Source organism: Drosophila sechellia, chromosome 3R, assembly GCF_004382195.2.
Source record: "Drosophila sechellia strain sech25 chromosome 3R, ASM438219v1, whole genome shotgun sequence".
Taxonomy (NCBI): Eukaryota; Metazoa; Arthropoda; class Insecta; order Diptera; family Drosophilidae; genus Drosophila; species Drosophila sechellia.
Window position 1 is genome coordinate 24,444,045 of NC_045952.1, and position 15,192 is coordinate 24,459,236.

Sequence of the window (15,192 nt, forward strand, 5' to 3'; positions counted from 1 at the left end):
TTTGGTGTGCTGGCTAGTTATGCTCAAGCTATATAGTACAATACCTTACAACATATTTCACTGGAAATGGTTGCCTTTGTGCAAGTGCAGTCGAGTAATTGGCGCACAATTCCAGCGATGATATCATAGCCATTGTGCGCCCATTAATGTGCATTAAATCCAATAAAATTGCGTACACATCTGACGCGCTTTTTTGGCTGTTTCTATTTATTTATTTGATTGTGTTGAACTTTAACTTGATTTGCCTGCTAGTCATTGCCGGATCGGATATAGCCACGCCAGCTAACTTGACATTTTCGAAAATTCGATTCTAGAAATCAAATTACTGTGAAATGGATGCAAGCATTGGTGAAATTCATGGGCTGGCGCTTAGGGAATTTAGTATTAATTTATTGGTCCATGTACATCACGCATTTGTCACGCCTTAACCTTAACCTTAACCTGATCGCATTTGGTAAATATTTGGTATTCCTGTCTAATCTCAGGCGGACACGGCGATTTGGCCCACTCCCCAACGCCTGGTTACCGGGTTACCCGCGGAGCAAGTCCACATCAGCATTCAATTTTAATCTAAAACCAGTAGCAGCCCGTTTGAGTCAGCGAGCTCAGCGTATTATCGTGGAAATTTACCCTGTTTCTTTTCTAGAAGTTGTAAAATCCATTCCAAGGGATATGCATTTTTATATACACCCTGGCGCCGGGCAATAAAGCCACAGACGCGACACGTCCGCGTACAAAGAAAGTAATTTACTATCTGGCAGATCTTGGGCTAGCCAGAGATACACACCATCGCACACCGAATGGGGGGTGTGCACATATGTGCGCTTATCTATCCAGATCCGACATGCCCCTGGCAATTTATGCGATAAAGCTTTACACAAAGCCTCTGCCCACACTCTTACAAGATTTGCGTGAATTACGATCGGCCAATGTGACGATGATGCTGACTTGGATAAGATCTCCGGAGATTTCTAACGCAGCGGCGGAAAATTAGTTCAGTGCTCGGCGGAGATTTGGATCATACACTTGTGTGTGCTCTCTTTCAAATCGAATCGAATTGTCCTGAATCCGAAACTCAAGGATCTCGAGAGCGTGTGCGTTATACATCGGTTTAAAAGAGACTTGTTAATATTAAACTATACTTTCAGAAGTGCTTCGCCCGACTTCGATTTCCGATTGCAATTGAAACAATTTTAAATAGCTTTTGATAAAGTAGAATCCGTTGACCTTGAATACGACCGCGACACTTGCGTTTTAAAGGTTTAAATTATTTTCATATCATAAATAATTTTTTTAACGTCAGTTAAGAAAGAAATTTAAGGATCAAGGCGTTTTAAAAGCGAGATTTTGAATTTTCACTTTTATATTATTTTGTAGTTAACTTCCTAGTTAACTTTCAATGCATAAGCTAGGAACTTTCATGTGATTAACCTTAAAAAGAATCCTTTAAGTCGGAAGTGGCCTTCTATTCGTAAAAACGAACCATACTAAATGCAAAGTCGAATTTAATTCACAGTGATTGTGGGTGTGTTAAACTAATGCAAAAGTAATCAAAGCCGGACGCATTAAAGTGACGCGGCTGGAAGTCCATAAAAATAAACTACATAAAAGCAACTTGCGGTGCCGGAAATAATGTCAACCACTGCCGATCCCGTGGCGCAGGGGGTAAACTCCCCCGTGGTGGATGTGGTGGCCAAAACCACCACAACGGTGGCCAATGCGATTGCGAAGACAGTGGCCGTAATTAGCAGCACGGTCTCAACTAGCTCCACAACTGGCGCCACTTCCACCATCCCAACGAGCAGTAGTAGCACACCCACTACCTCGACCACTTTCGCCTACACTCCCACGCCCTCTCCCATTCAATCAACATCCCCATCCCTGGAGGATGGCGCGGAGAAACTCAGCGTGAAGGATTTGAGCCAGGCCCTGCAGCATTTCGGTATTGTTGATTACTTGGTCTTCATCGCCATGTTGGCGGTCTGCGCCGTTATCGGCTTCTATTTTGGCTTTATCGAAAAGAAGCAAAAGAAGCAGAAGCTGGCCGGCAAGGACGGTGGCGGGGCGGCGGGCGTCGAGGAGAGGCGTGGCTCGGAGGCGCTGGACTACCTGGTGGGCGGACGGCAAATGAAAGTGTTTCCGGTCGCGCTGTCACTTGTGGCCAGGTGAGTTACAGCTTCGGCTGGGGCTATGTATATGCAAATGGTAAATTGGCCCGGAGAATTTAATCCTGGCTGGCCCACGGGCTGTGCACGGAAAGCAATTTGAATACGTTTGCAGTTCTCAAAAAGGATAATACGAATACAACTGCAGTTCCATGGCAAATCATTTAAATTTCAAAAAATGAGTTCAGCTCTTAGAGAAAATAAGCTTATTTAAATAAGTATACTTTTTGACATTATTTTTCGCTGTGCAGGCCTGCCTAATTACTTTTGACACGGCCGCAGAAAAGGTGGTTGAGCATCCTAAATGGAAGTGGGGCAGCAAGGAAGCTTGCAAATTTATTGAGCGCGCCCGCTTTAAGCTGGCATAATCCGCAAAAATTGAATGCTATGCATTCGCTTGAATGCGGCTAATATTTGCACAAATTATCGTAATGGGCTAAGCCAAGCCCACGCAGATCAATCAAAATACTTTCAGTCACTTCGCCTTGTTCCATGCCATTGGCCAAACGTGCGTATACGTAATCTAGGCAAAATAGATAATCTGGCCCAGCCCAGCATTGTCTGGCGAATTGTTTTGCAAGGGCAAACAGTGAAGCATTTTATTTAAAAGTTTCCGACTCAGGACAGGGCATTGCGTAAACAATATTCATTGTCAGGGTCAATGGATGAGTGCCATGGTGTTATGTTGGTTGGTTGGATGCCTTTGGTTTGTGCTGATATTGAAATGGCTTGCGGAACTTTGCGAGTAAATATATCTGGCATATAAATACAACTTAGCAAATCACTGTGTCTAAGCCGGATTGAAGTTATTTAAACTTGTGCCCGGCCGCAAACTCAAATAATTTGCCCAAATTACTTTTTCTTTTGCTGTTCGGACGGCCAAGTGACCTTGGTCCTGCGGAATGGGGTGTCTTGTATTTGACACGTTTTGGTCAAGCACCTTTCGAAGGGTGCGGTCCCTTTGTCTTAGCCGTGTGCTCGACGCATTAATGACCAGGCGGACAGGTCCTGTTCCCCGAAATCCTGGCCGTGCTCTTGGTCAAGGACAATTGTTTCGTGAGCCTTTTATTGTTATGGCATTCTATTTGTTGTCGTTTGCTTTTTGCAACAAATTCAGCCAACGTGCCTTGAATTACAATTACATGGCATAATTTTTTTTTTTCTACAAAACGCCCTTTGTTCCTTGCAGATTTTTTCAATTGTTGTAAAACAAATTGTTTCGTTGTGTGTGTGTCTGCATACTTTAACGTCGCTTGTTATCAACTTTTAATGGCATTTTTCTCTCGGCCGTCAACTTTCTGTACCAATGGTGGCAATTCATTTTGTTTTGCGGCCAAAATTGAAATGATGATTGTTATGGATATTAATCATTAAAATCAGATTACCAAATACAGGCAAGGAAAAAGTTTGCTCCGCCAAATGCGACTAGACATCATTTGTTTTGGATTGGATTAAATTCATAGCAGCAGCACACATGCTAAATATATTATACAAAAAGTATCTTTACCATTCATGACAAACAAACTTTCAAGATTCAATATGGTGCCACAATGCCCTAAGCCTTCGCCAATCGATTACCTTAAATTTATTTCACAAAAGTTGGCCCACCTTCGTTATAACTTAGACCAACAGCTAAGTGACCATAACTTAATTGAATTAAAAAATTTCTCCGAGTTTGCTTTGCGGGATGGCAAAGATAAAAAAAACTTTGCGGGGGCCAAAATCCTGATCCTGATCAATCGACTGGCAATTAGCTTCGCTGAACTTTAAGCTTAAGCTATAATTAGCGTGAACTAATTGTTGGTATTTCACTTTTAGCTTTGTGTCTGGAATCTCGCTTCTGGGAACTTCAACGGAAATCTATGTATATGGCACGCAGTACGCCTTCATCCTGGTGACCCTGGCCATTTCGGGAGCCATTTCATGGTATATCTTCCTGCCCGTGTTCTGTAATCTCCAGCTGACATCCACGTATGAGGTAAGCAGAACGTTGTCCAATGCAAGTAAATTGTGTGTGTTTACCCATTGGACTGCATGATACGCATTAATTCTATTGGTTTGAGTATACGAATTTGGATTCTTTTGATATTCGATGGCATGTTAATGTGTAAGTAAGGCTAAACCCAACAGCAAGCAGGGAGTACATGTTCGGTACAAAAAAACACGGGACAAAACCGCCATGCAGCCAGCTGTAAGAACTCTTTGAATGGCTGTTTATTTGCATGCAGTAGATATCCACGAGGTTGTGGCGCACAAAGCCAGCTACAATAAGCCCGAACAATACCAATTGTACGGGCTGACAAACGGATAGTCGTAGTTTATAAGTTGGTGTTGGCAACATGTCGTATGAGTAATAGTCGATTATGTATGCGCCGCGTTGCCGCACACACACATTCTCGAGACCACTGCGTGTGGCAGTGCGTGTGTGTGTGTTTATTTGAGCAATCCTTACTGTGTGTTCAACGAAAGACAACAAACCATTGGAAAAAAAAATATTTGCAGTATTTCGAGATGCGCTTTAACAAATCGGTTCGCCTGCTGGGATCCGCCTTCTTCACCGGTGCAAATGTAAGTCTAATCCAATTACAAGTGAAGAGAAAATCGTTACGTTCCTTCAGATCCTAAAGGAATGCTTTTAGAGCAACTTTAATGCTAAGTGTTTTTTTCTTAGCTTATCTGGCTGCCCATCGTTATTTATGTGCCAGCACTGGCTTTTAATCAAGGTAAGATTATCTTAGAGCATCGAAGTTAAAGGGTACAAGTTTTGAAGGGACCTTAAAGAACAAAATATGAGTTTAAGAGTCTTATATAGCGTACTTATTGTCAAGAACCCTACATAGACATTACAATGGGATATACAGTTTTATATTAGTATCCAAAATATATACAAATATTACTATCTTTTATATTATTCTTCTCAGAGAAGAACTTTACCCAACTACTCGATCCCTGATTATGAAACCCTAATAACGGAGGCTTCTTAGTTCCCCCCAGTAAACGTTAATTTATTTTTCCAGTTACTGGAATAAATATCCACGTCATCACTCCAATCGTATGCCTCGTCTGTATATTCTATACGACGGCTGGGGGGCTGAAGGCCGTTGTCTGGACAGATGTGATCCAAACCGTCATTATGATAGGTACGGTTATCTTTGTCATCATAAAGGGCACCCTGGATGTGGGCGGACTGGGCGTGGTTATTCAACGGAATTTGGACAGCGGACGATTCGAGTGGCCTGAGTGGGTAAAAACTAATTAAGGGTCCCGACATATATTAAATGAAAGTAATTTTAAAACAGATTTACACTCGATCCCAAAGTTCGCATGTCCATGCTGGCCTTGATGGTCGGATGTGTTGGACACAATAGCTACCAGTTTGGCTGCAATCAAATGATGACCCAGCGATACATGTCCCTTCCTGGTGTAAAACAGATGGCTCATACATCATTCATTTTTATTGTCGGATTGATTCTATTGTTTTCACTCTGTTTGTACAATGGTCTCCTTCTGTACGCAACGTACTACGATTGCGATCCGCTAACAACCAAGGTTGGGAACTATTATCCATTAAATGGAAAAACACGATTTTAAACTCCGCTTATCGTTTCATCTAAAAGGAGTTTAAGCTCGCTAGTATTCCAAACCCCTTTGGGTTTGCTTATAACTTAGATTTAATTCCAGTTGGCAGTGGCCAAGGATCAATTGGTTCCGCTGCTCGTGGTGCAATCGATGAGCTCATTTCCCGGAATTGCCGGTATGTTTGTGGCCGGAGTGTTTAGTGCTGCCCTCAGTTCGCTGTCGACGGGTATGAATTCCCTATCTGCTGTTTTCCTGGAGGATTATATTAGGCCCCTTGCGAAGAAACCCCTTACCGAACACCAGACCGGCGTGACCGTGCGACTTTGTACGGTCATAATTGGCATTATCAGTGTGGCCCTGGTCTTTGTGGTCGAGCGGATGAGCTCCCATGTGTTGCAACTCGGCATCGCCATTGGCTCAGTGGTCCAAGGTCCGCTTCTTGGTCTATTTTCGATGGGTCTGCTGTGCCCAAGTATCAACTCAAAAGTGAGTTTCCCCTCCTCCATCAAAGCTGTTAGGATGAAAGTTAACAAATAATCATTTTGTTTAAGAGCGCCATCACGGGATCAATTTTCTCCTTCTTCTTCATGGGTTGGCTTAGTATTTCGGCCCAAATTGCCATTAACTCTGGGGAAATTCATCCCGAGGAAAAGCCAGTCAGCGTGGAAGGCTGTGATTATGAGTTCGACCGTTCCCTGCTGACACCTGCAAATGCCACTCTTCATATGGGAGAATCCGCGTAAGTTTGCGATATCCTTAATCGCGAAAATCTGTTCTGTTCGGTTCTCATCATAGAAGCCTAATCCCACAGGTCCCTTAGTTTCGCCGAGCAGTTATACCACATATCCTTCATGTTTTACACTGTAATGGGGGGAACATTGAGTGTGATTGTGGGCCATTTAGCCGGCTTCATATTTGGTCGCAATAAGCCCGGCGACGTGGAGGACGATTTGCTATCGCCCTGCATACGCAGATTCCACAAGTCGAAATATTCCAGTGTAAATTTAAATGAGGACTCCTTAAGGAGTGCTGATGAGAAGCCATAGAGCATTCTTTGACTAACCTATGTTTAATTTACTAATCCATTAATTTCTGTTATATTTTTATTCCCTTTCACTCATTTAAATTTTAAAAGGTACTTAAATGATTTAATAGAAATACTTAATTGCCAATTACTTAATTTTTTGACGCCCAGAAGATTGACAAAATGTAAATACCAAACCTTTCGTTTATGAAAGTTAGCTATTCAATCGCGTTCTTAAAAATAAAGCTTCAATGACTTACACTACCTTATTTTGGTTTGCCGTTAAAAAGATTTGTCTTTAGATTTAAGTTTCATGGGTTCTTGACAATTCATATGTGTAAATGTTAAAAATTCGTTGAAATTGCATTCTTTATTATTTTGAATATAGTTTAAGCTGAGTAAATCCAATATGCAATTCGAGAAAACTTCTAGCCTCCCTATACCCGAAACATAGAGGCTCCGTCAAATCGAGCGCCACGTGCTGACTTTTGTGCACTTTTCCAGTAACTGGAATAAATATACATGTCATCACGCCAATCGTGTGCCTCGTCTGCATATTCTACACAGCAGCCGGCGGACTGAAGGCCGTTGTCTGGACAGATGTGATCCAAACCGTGATAATGGTGGGAGCTATTTTCTTCGTCATCATCAAGGGCACCGTCGATTTGGGCGGACTGGGCGTGGTTATTCAGCGGAATTTCGACACCGGACGTATGGAGTGGCCTGAGTGGGTGAAAACTGTTTACTAGGGCAGGTACCACACATGGCAAGTAATCCTGCCAGAATGTGGGGTGCATGGGCTCGGCTCACTGGTCTATATGGTATAATATGGTACATTTTCGAAACAGATTGACGCTGGATCCAAAGGTGCGAATGTCCATGTTGGCAATGATGGTGGGCAACATGGCACACAACTCGTATAACCTCGGATGCAATCAGATCATCACCCAGCGATACCTGTCACTGCCCGGATTAAAGCAGATGGCCCAGTGCTCTTTCATCTTCATTTCCGGACTGGTTGTTCTGATGGCCATCTGCATGTACAACGGCCTCCTGCTATCCGCAACCTACTACGACTGTGATCCATTGACCACGAAGGTGGGGACTTATTAGCAAACCATGCATATTGTTACTAATCCTGAAAGTTACTTAAAGTTGGCGGTGGCCAAGGATCAATTGGTTCCCCTGCTCGTCGTGCAATCCATGAGCTCATTTCCGGGAGTTCCCGGCATGTTTGTGGCCGGAGTGTTTAGTGCCGCCCTCAGTTCTCTGAGTACGGGTATGAATTCTCTATCTGCTGTTTTCCTAGAGGATTACATCAGGCCCTTGTCGAGAAAGCCTCTTACGGAGCACCAAACTGCTGTTATCATGCGTGTTTGTACGGTTTTAATTGGAGTCATGAGTGTGTGCCTGGTTTTTGTTGTGGAGCAGATGGGGTCTCATGTAATGCAGCTTTCCATGACCGTGGGATCGGTGGCACAGGGTCCGCTGTTGGGTCTTTTCGTGATGGGCCTGCTGTGCCCAAGCATCAACTCAAAGGTATTAGTTCTAGAATTTTTCTTTCTCCTATTAGTTTGAAATATTTAACAAATTTCAGAGCGCCATAGTGGGATCCCTTTGCTCCTTCTTCTTTATGGGTTGGTTGTGCCTATCGGCGCAATTGGCCATCAATTCCGGCGAAATGCACTTTGAGAGCAAACCAGTTAGCGTAGAAGGCTGTGACTATGAGTTTGATCGCGACCTGGTGACTTCTGCCAACGCGACCATTCCCTTGATTGAATCTGGGTAAGTTTTTCTGGATGTAAGTATGTATATCGCTTAACTCCTAATGCTATTTCCACAGATCGCTAACTTTCGCCCAGGAGCTGTACCACGTCTCCTTTATGTTCTATAGTGTTATGGGAGCCGCGGTGGGCGTGATCACCGCCCACCTGGCCGGCTTCGTCTTTGGTCGCAATACGGCCGATGATGTGGATATTGAGTTGTTGTCACCTTGCATTCGCAGATTCCAAAAGAGCAGCTATTCCAGCGTTAAGCTGGACGAGAATACCTTGAAGAGTTTCAATGCGAAGACGTAGAAAGTAGTTCCATGCCATGTACTTGCAAATAAAATACATTAATAATCAGCACTTCAAGTTTTGTTTAGTTAAGTTAGGACTTTCCCTACCAAGGCCTGTAAATACCAACTAACACTGCGCATTTTAGCATGAATACAAATTCTCTGTTAACTTTATAATTAATATGTAAATTCTAACCAACTAACTCATTTTGAACCTTTAGTACTTTCAATTGCGCTATGGCGCTGGCATACGCAATTTGGGCTCGGTTCTATTTATTGTGGGCACGGTGAGTGTAAAAGCAATTAAATGAAGTATATTCACATTTATTTGGTTCAACCCACAGATGCTCTGGCTTCCTGTTGCGCTTTATGTACCGGCCATCACCTACAATCAAGGTGAGTTTAATTTTCGATTAAGCATAATAATTTTCATTAACTGGCTGCTTATACATGCACTAAGGAAAATGGAAGTATACCCATACCATTTACCTTGCTTTGAATATAACTTCCTTTCTTTAGTTAAAATTCACGAAAATATAACTTAATCTAAGTTTGTTGAGGTGTAAATCTTCCAAATATTAACATCTTTCAGTGACTGGCACTGGCATCCATGTAATTACGCCCATTGTGTGCACTATCTGCACTTTCTACACGTGTGTGGTGAGGCTTAATTAAATTTGCCTACCATTTTGTGGCCCATCTGGAAGACTTTCTTCATTTCAGGGCGGACTGAAGGCCGTCGTTTGGACAGATGTCATTCAGAGCTTTGTGATGTTTGGTTCCATTTTGGCGGTTTGCATCAAGGGCACCTTCGATGCGGGCGGACTGGGGGTGGTTCTGCAACGCAATGAAGAAGGCGGACGTCTTAATGCACCGGAGTATGTCTACAGATGATTAATTTTCTTAATTGTGTTTTTATATTTCAATACGACAGGTGGACTTGGGATCCCACGGTGAGATTGTCCATGCTGTCCGTGATTTTGGGTGGCACTCTGCATAAGATCCAGTCCTCGGATGTCAACCAGGTGTCCATTCAGCGATTCCTATCCCTCCCGAGTTATGAGCATGCCAAGCGATGTATGCTGGTCTTCACAGTGCTCCTCATCTTCCTACTCAGCTGCTGCAGTTACATTGGCCTGGTGTCATATGCCGTCTATCATGACTGTGATCCGATAAGTACTAAGGTAATTAAAAAATATTTAAATTATTTTGTCAGTCCTTAAATTTAGTCCATATTAATATTTTTTCTGACAATATATATGTTTCAGTTAGCCGCTGCCGTCGACCAACTGCCTTCTTTGCTAATGATGCGAACGCTGGGCTCTTTACCTGGATTACCAGGACTCTTTGTGTATGGCGTTTTCAGCGCTGCCCTGAGCTCACTTTCCACGGGTCTCAACTCGCTGGCCTGTGTCATTACTCAGGATATCGTAAGACCCTTGCTGAAAAAACCAATGACCGAGCGCCAGACGGCTTTTTGGTTGCGGGCAATTGTCGTTGTTTGCGGACTTTGCTGCCTGGGAATGGTCAACGTCGTGGAAAAGCTGGGACAAGTGGTTCCACTGGCCACCAGCACAGCGGCGGTTTCGATGGGTCCACTATTGGGCATTTATTGCATGGGCGTGGGTTTGCCTTGGGTTAAAGGAAAGGTGAGTTTTATGATTTCTTATATTTCATTTTTTTAATAATGTTTAATACCTTTTCAGAGCGTTCTCCTGGGCAGTGTGTTATCCTTTTTGGTATTGTCCTGGATTTGTATCAAGGCGCAGTTGGGTCAAATGCATGGAGAGATTCGTTATCCCAAACTTCGCGTATCGGTGGATGGCTGTGACTATTATTTCGATAATCAAACAGTTCACGAAACCATCCACGAGTACAGGTAAGTATGGGAAATCATAGTGCAGCTAATTAATACATTTGTATTGTATATTTTAGACCTTCGGAGCGAAACATCTACCACTTATCATTCTTTTGGTATACGGCGTTGGGCGGGTTTATTTGCACTGTGGTTTCGGTGTTGGCTGGATTCGTTTTCGGTTGGGAGGATCTCAATAAAATGGATCCTGCTTTGATTACGCCCTGTATGCGACGTTTTTTGCCTAATAAAAACTACGAGGCTGTTAATATGCAGGATCTCTTTAAGCGCAAGGACGAAATTGAGTACCAAAAAGCTTCTTAAACTTTGTCAATAAAACATGTACTCTCTGTTCTGCAAACCTGTTTTTAAATCAATTGTTTATGAATGTGTCGTAGCATGTTTCATTTAGTCAATGCATCCTGTAAATAACCATGCATACTATAAAATTTCGTTCTTGTTTCTGTTTGATTTCGTTTATCTTAGTACTTCGAAAGACGTTTCGATCGACGAGTTCGGGTCTTTGGTTCCTGCCTATTTGTGGTGATGAATGTGAGTTAATTAGCAAGAAAATAGTAGTAGATTATTTAAAAATAATAATATTTTTAGATCTTGTGGCAACCCATTTGCATCTATGTTCCGGCTCTGACGCTAAATCAAGGTAACTATAATTCTAGGGATAGTATTTTATTTTATTTAACATATATATTTGTTGGCTAGTTTCCGGGATAAGTGTCAGCAAGATTGTACCCCTGACCAGTTTTATTTGCATTCTATACACCAGCTTGGTAAGTAATATCGTCAAGGAACTCCCATATTACCAAGTTGAATACTTACATCTTTTGTAGGGTGGAATTAAGGGTGTTGTGTGGACGGATGTCATTCAGGGCACCGTAATGATCGGATCCATGCTCATAGTCATCATAAAGGGCACTTTGGATTTGGGTGGCTTGAGCGTCCTTCTGGATCACAATCGTCAGTACGATCGCCTGGTGGGTCCAGAGTAAGTACTTCTCACATAGTATTTAAATATATATTTTAATTAAATAATTATTTCACTTTAGCATGACCTTTGATCCAACTGCAAGAATGGGCGTTTTTGCCTTGTTTGTTGGTGGCGCTCTGTTCAAGTTGCAGGCAAATGGTATAAATCAGACTGTTGTCCAGCGTTACTTAACTTTGCCAAATAATAAGGACGTAAAAAAGGCTTTGGTTCTATCACTAATTGGCTTTATGTTCGTGATGTTAATGTGTGTTTATATTGGAATGCTGGCATTTGCTGAGTTTTATCATTGCGATCCCATTACAACGGGTGTAAGTGCTAAGACTAAACTATTATCGCAATGAGTCGATTAATAATTGTACTACTATGTTGTCATTGCAGTTAGCTCGTGCCAAGGATCAAGTCATACCCCTCTATGTGGTCAAAAACGTTGGCCATATTCCCGGTCTGGTTGGACTATTTGTAGCTGGAGTGTTCAGTGCCGCCCTAAGTTCACTTTCTACGGCTCTGAATTCTCTTTCCGGTGTGATTCTCACAGACTTTGTGGAACCCTTTAGGAAGAAGCCGTTGAGCGAACGGCAAACCGCCTATTTGTTGAGAGGAGTGGTCATATCCTTTGGCCTGATCTCGATGGCCAGTGTACCGATTGTCCAGAGACTCGGCCTGGTCATGCAGCTATCCTCAACAGTGGCGGCCATAACTTGTGGTCCACTCCTTGGAGCCTTTAGCGTGGGCATGCTACTGCCATTTGTTAAGACAGAGGTTTGATTGAACTTAAATGAATTGAAGGGAAAATACTTAAGAAAATATGTATCTTTATTTTTAGAGTCTTCTCACAGGAATCTCCTGCGCCTCTAGTTTCACTGCCTACATTGTAGTGCGGGCTCAAATTGCCATTTTCACAGGATCTCTCACTTTTCCAGCGAAACCAGTTTCCATAGAAGACTGTGACTACACCTTTGATCTCCCTGAGAATTGGAATGCCACAATCACAGCGTATGTACTTGTTCCTCTTTGTTTAATTGTATTGAACCTTTGTTTACCTGAAGTATTTTTTTTCTATACAGAACCCCAAGTGAATCTACCAGTCATGGCATTCATGAAATCTCATTTTTGTGGTACACCGCAGTTGGTTCTGTGGGTACTGTACTGGGATCTCTGCTGGCCACTCTCTATTTTGGACGACAAGATCCGCGAGTGGTGGATAAGGAACTTATCAGTCCTGTTCTGCGGAAATTCTGGTATGGAAAGTACGAAAGTGTGGCCAGTGAAGAGAAAAACAATTTCAATCTTCACGAGTCGGAAACTCAGCTCAAATTGGAGTAGCCTGAAAAGGCGTAGGGATAAAAATTATATTCTACTTTAATCCCGTAAATACATGTACCGCCTTGGCAAAACCAAAACATTGTAGTTTCTTCTTAGTTATATAAATTTGTTTTGTACCTAATCTTAACCGAATGCTTAAGCTTGATTTTTTTTAGCTAACTCTTATAATCAGCCTTCAACTGGGTCTGTTCTATGATCAGCAATTCTTGACGAATCCTTACTTATACACACTCACTCTTTCAGTATTTTGAGAGACGTTTTAGCCGGCGAATGCGTTTGTTTGGAGCTAGCTTATTTGTTCTCAAGGCGGTAAGTTCAAGTATATAACACAAAAATAGATCTTTTACCTAATATGATTTTACTATCTTAGATTGTTTGGCTTCCCATTGCCGTTTATGTGCCCGCTTTAACCTTTAATCAAGTGTCCGGAATTGGTATTCATACCATCACTCCAATAGTGGTCATCATCTGTACTTTCTACACCTGCGTGGGCGGAATTAAGGGCGTGGTCTACACGGATGTGGTTCAGAGCGTTATTATGTATGGATCCTTGATCGTGATCATGATAAAGGGAACATTGGATTTAGGAGGATTTGGAACTGTGTGGAGAATCAATCAGGAGGGCGGACGCCTAAATACCCCAGAGTAAGTGGAAATTGAAAAATATTTTAGCATCCTCTAATGCATTTGCATTTGGCCTAGATGGAGTTTGGATCCCACAGTTAGACTGAGTGTTCTCTCTGTGTTCGTTGGTGGAACTTTCTTTAAGTTGCAAAGCACCTCGATCAACCAGGCAACAGTTCAACGTTTTATGTCCTTGCCATCCCTGAAAGCCATCAAACAGACCCTCTTTATATTCTCCATTGGACTGGTACTGCTCTACATGGGATGCGTCTATGTGGGATTGGTGTGCTATGCCACCTATTACGATTGCGATCCTATGTCTACAGGAGTAAGTACATAGATTGCAGTTTGGTCCGGCACTTAATATGACAGTTTTCTTTTAGCTTGCAGGACGTCGGGACCAGCTGGTTCCCCTGCTAGTGATGCGGGTGCTGGGAGTTGTGCCTGGTCTGCCCGGACTCTTTGTCTCAGCTGTGTTTAGCGCTGCCTTGAGCTCGTTATCCACGCTCCTTAACTCTCTGGCCGCCGTTATCCTGGAGGACTTTGTTAAGCCGCGCATGGGAAAATCGATGAAGGAGAACCACGTGGCTCTGACCATGCGAGTGGTGGTGGTAACCTTTGGCATTAGCTCCATTTTTATGGTCTATGTGGTTGAGAAGCTGGGCATGGTACTGCAACTGTCGGCGACACTTCAGTCAAGTTTATATGGGCCGATGTTGGGCATTTTCACGGTGGGAATGCTAATGCCATGGGTGGGCGAAAAGGTAAGAATATAACATTAAATATTATGATATTTATATAAAATTTTTTTAATTGCAGTGTGTTTTCATAGGCAGCATTGCCTCCTTTTTGACCATGGCCTGGATAGCGGTTAATGCCCAAATTGCCAACATAACAGGATCCTTCCGACATACCAAACTGCCTGTTTCCGTGGAAAAGTGTGACTATGATTTCGATATGAATCGTTACTTGAACTCCACTTCGGAATAGTAAGTACACTTGGGGTTTCCGATAACATATGTTATATTAATTAAACATCTTTTCTATCAGCGAACCTCACAGTGGATCTTCTGTATACCACATGTCATTCCTGTTATACGCTATGTTGGGAGCCCTACTTACAATTATAACTTCAAACTTGGCTACTTTCGTCTACGGACGTCAGGATATCAAGAACGTTGATGAGAATCTTCTGGCTCCAGTTGTTCAGCGCTACTTGCGAAAAAACAATTACTATGAGAGCGTGGAGCTCAAGAAAGTTGAGGTACCAAAGCTCAGTGAAAGTTCCGATTAAGCGATTTAATGAGCATTGCGGTTGCTGTTACCATTGCTTAACAGTTTAGTTCCTATTGATAGTATGAATTAGTTCATACATCAACATATTTCCTAATAATACGATGGAGTTTTTGTTTGTTTGTTCCTAAAAGTTAAATAAGAGTTTAAGATGCTTGTACATTGGTTGCTTAAAAAGTGTAAATATATAAGAAAGAAAGGTGCATTCTTTTTGATCAATTAAAACTGTTTGTTTTTATTAAAATTTTTAGAATAAAATTGATG

The 15,192-nt window shown here is 42.4% G+C and overlaps 2 protein-coding genes across 8 annotated transcripts; both read left to right on the plus strand.

The window, feature by feature from the left end:
• The first annotated feature begins 979 nt into the window (after positions 1 to 979).
• LOC6616988 (sodium-coupled monocarboxylate transporter 1) lies at positions 980 to 15,149 on the plus strand. 7 transcript variants are annotated; one of them, XM_032721043.1, is made up of 12 exons: positions 985 to 1,094; positions 1,152 to 1,260; positions 1,517 to 2,165; positions 3,984 to 4,143; positions 11,169 to 11,234; positions 11,292 to 11,343; positions 11,403 to 11,470; positions 11,531 to 11,685; positions 11,747 to 11,996; positions 12,067 to 12,447; positions 12,512 to 12,681; positions 12,753 to 13,011. In XM_032721043.1, the coding sequence occupies exons 3-12, from the start codon at positions 1,633 to 1,635 to the stop codon at positions 13,009 to 13,011; spliced, it is 2,094 nt and encodes a 697-aa protein (XP_032576934.1). In that variant the 5' UTR covers positions 985 to 1,094; positions 1,152 to 1,260; positions 1,517 to 1,632. The 7 variants fall into 7 exon arrangements, with proteins under 7 accessions (XP_032576938.1, XP_032576936.1, XP_032576939.1 ...); XM_032721042.1 differs by lacking the exon at positions 1,152 to 1,260 and having other exon boundaries at positions 12,753 to 13,088; XM_032721044.1 differs by lacking the exon at positions 985 to 1,094 and having other exon boundaries at positions 1,149 to 1,260.
• On the plus strand, positions 9,738 to 11,142 carry LOC116801444 (sodium-coupled monocarboxylate transporter 1-like). The gene is made up of 4 exons (XM_032721049.1): positions 9,738 to 10,011; positions 10,096 to 10,476; positions 10,534 to 10,706; positions 10,763 to 11,142. Exons 1-4 carry the CDS (start codon positions 9,793 to 9,795, stop codon positions 11,004 to 11,006), a joined length of 1,017 nt encoding a protein of 338 aa, XP_032576940.1. The 5' UTR covers positions 9,738 to 9,792; the 3' UTR covers positions 11,007 to 11,142.
• Positions 15,150 to 15,192: the final 43 nt, after the last annotated feature.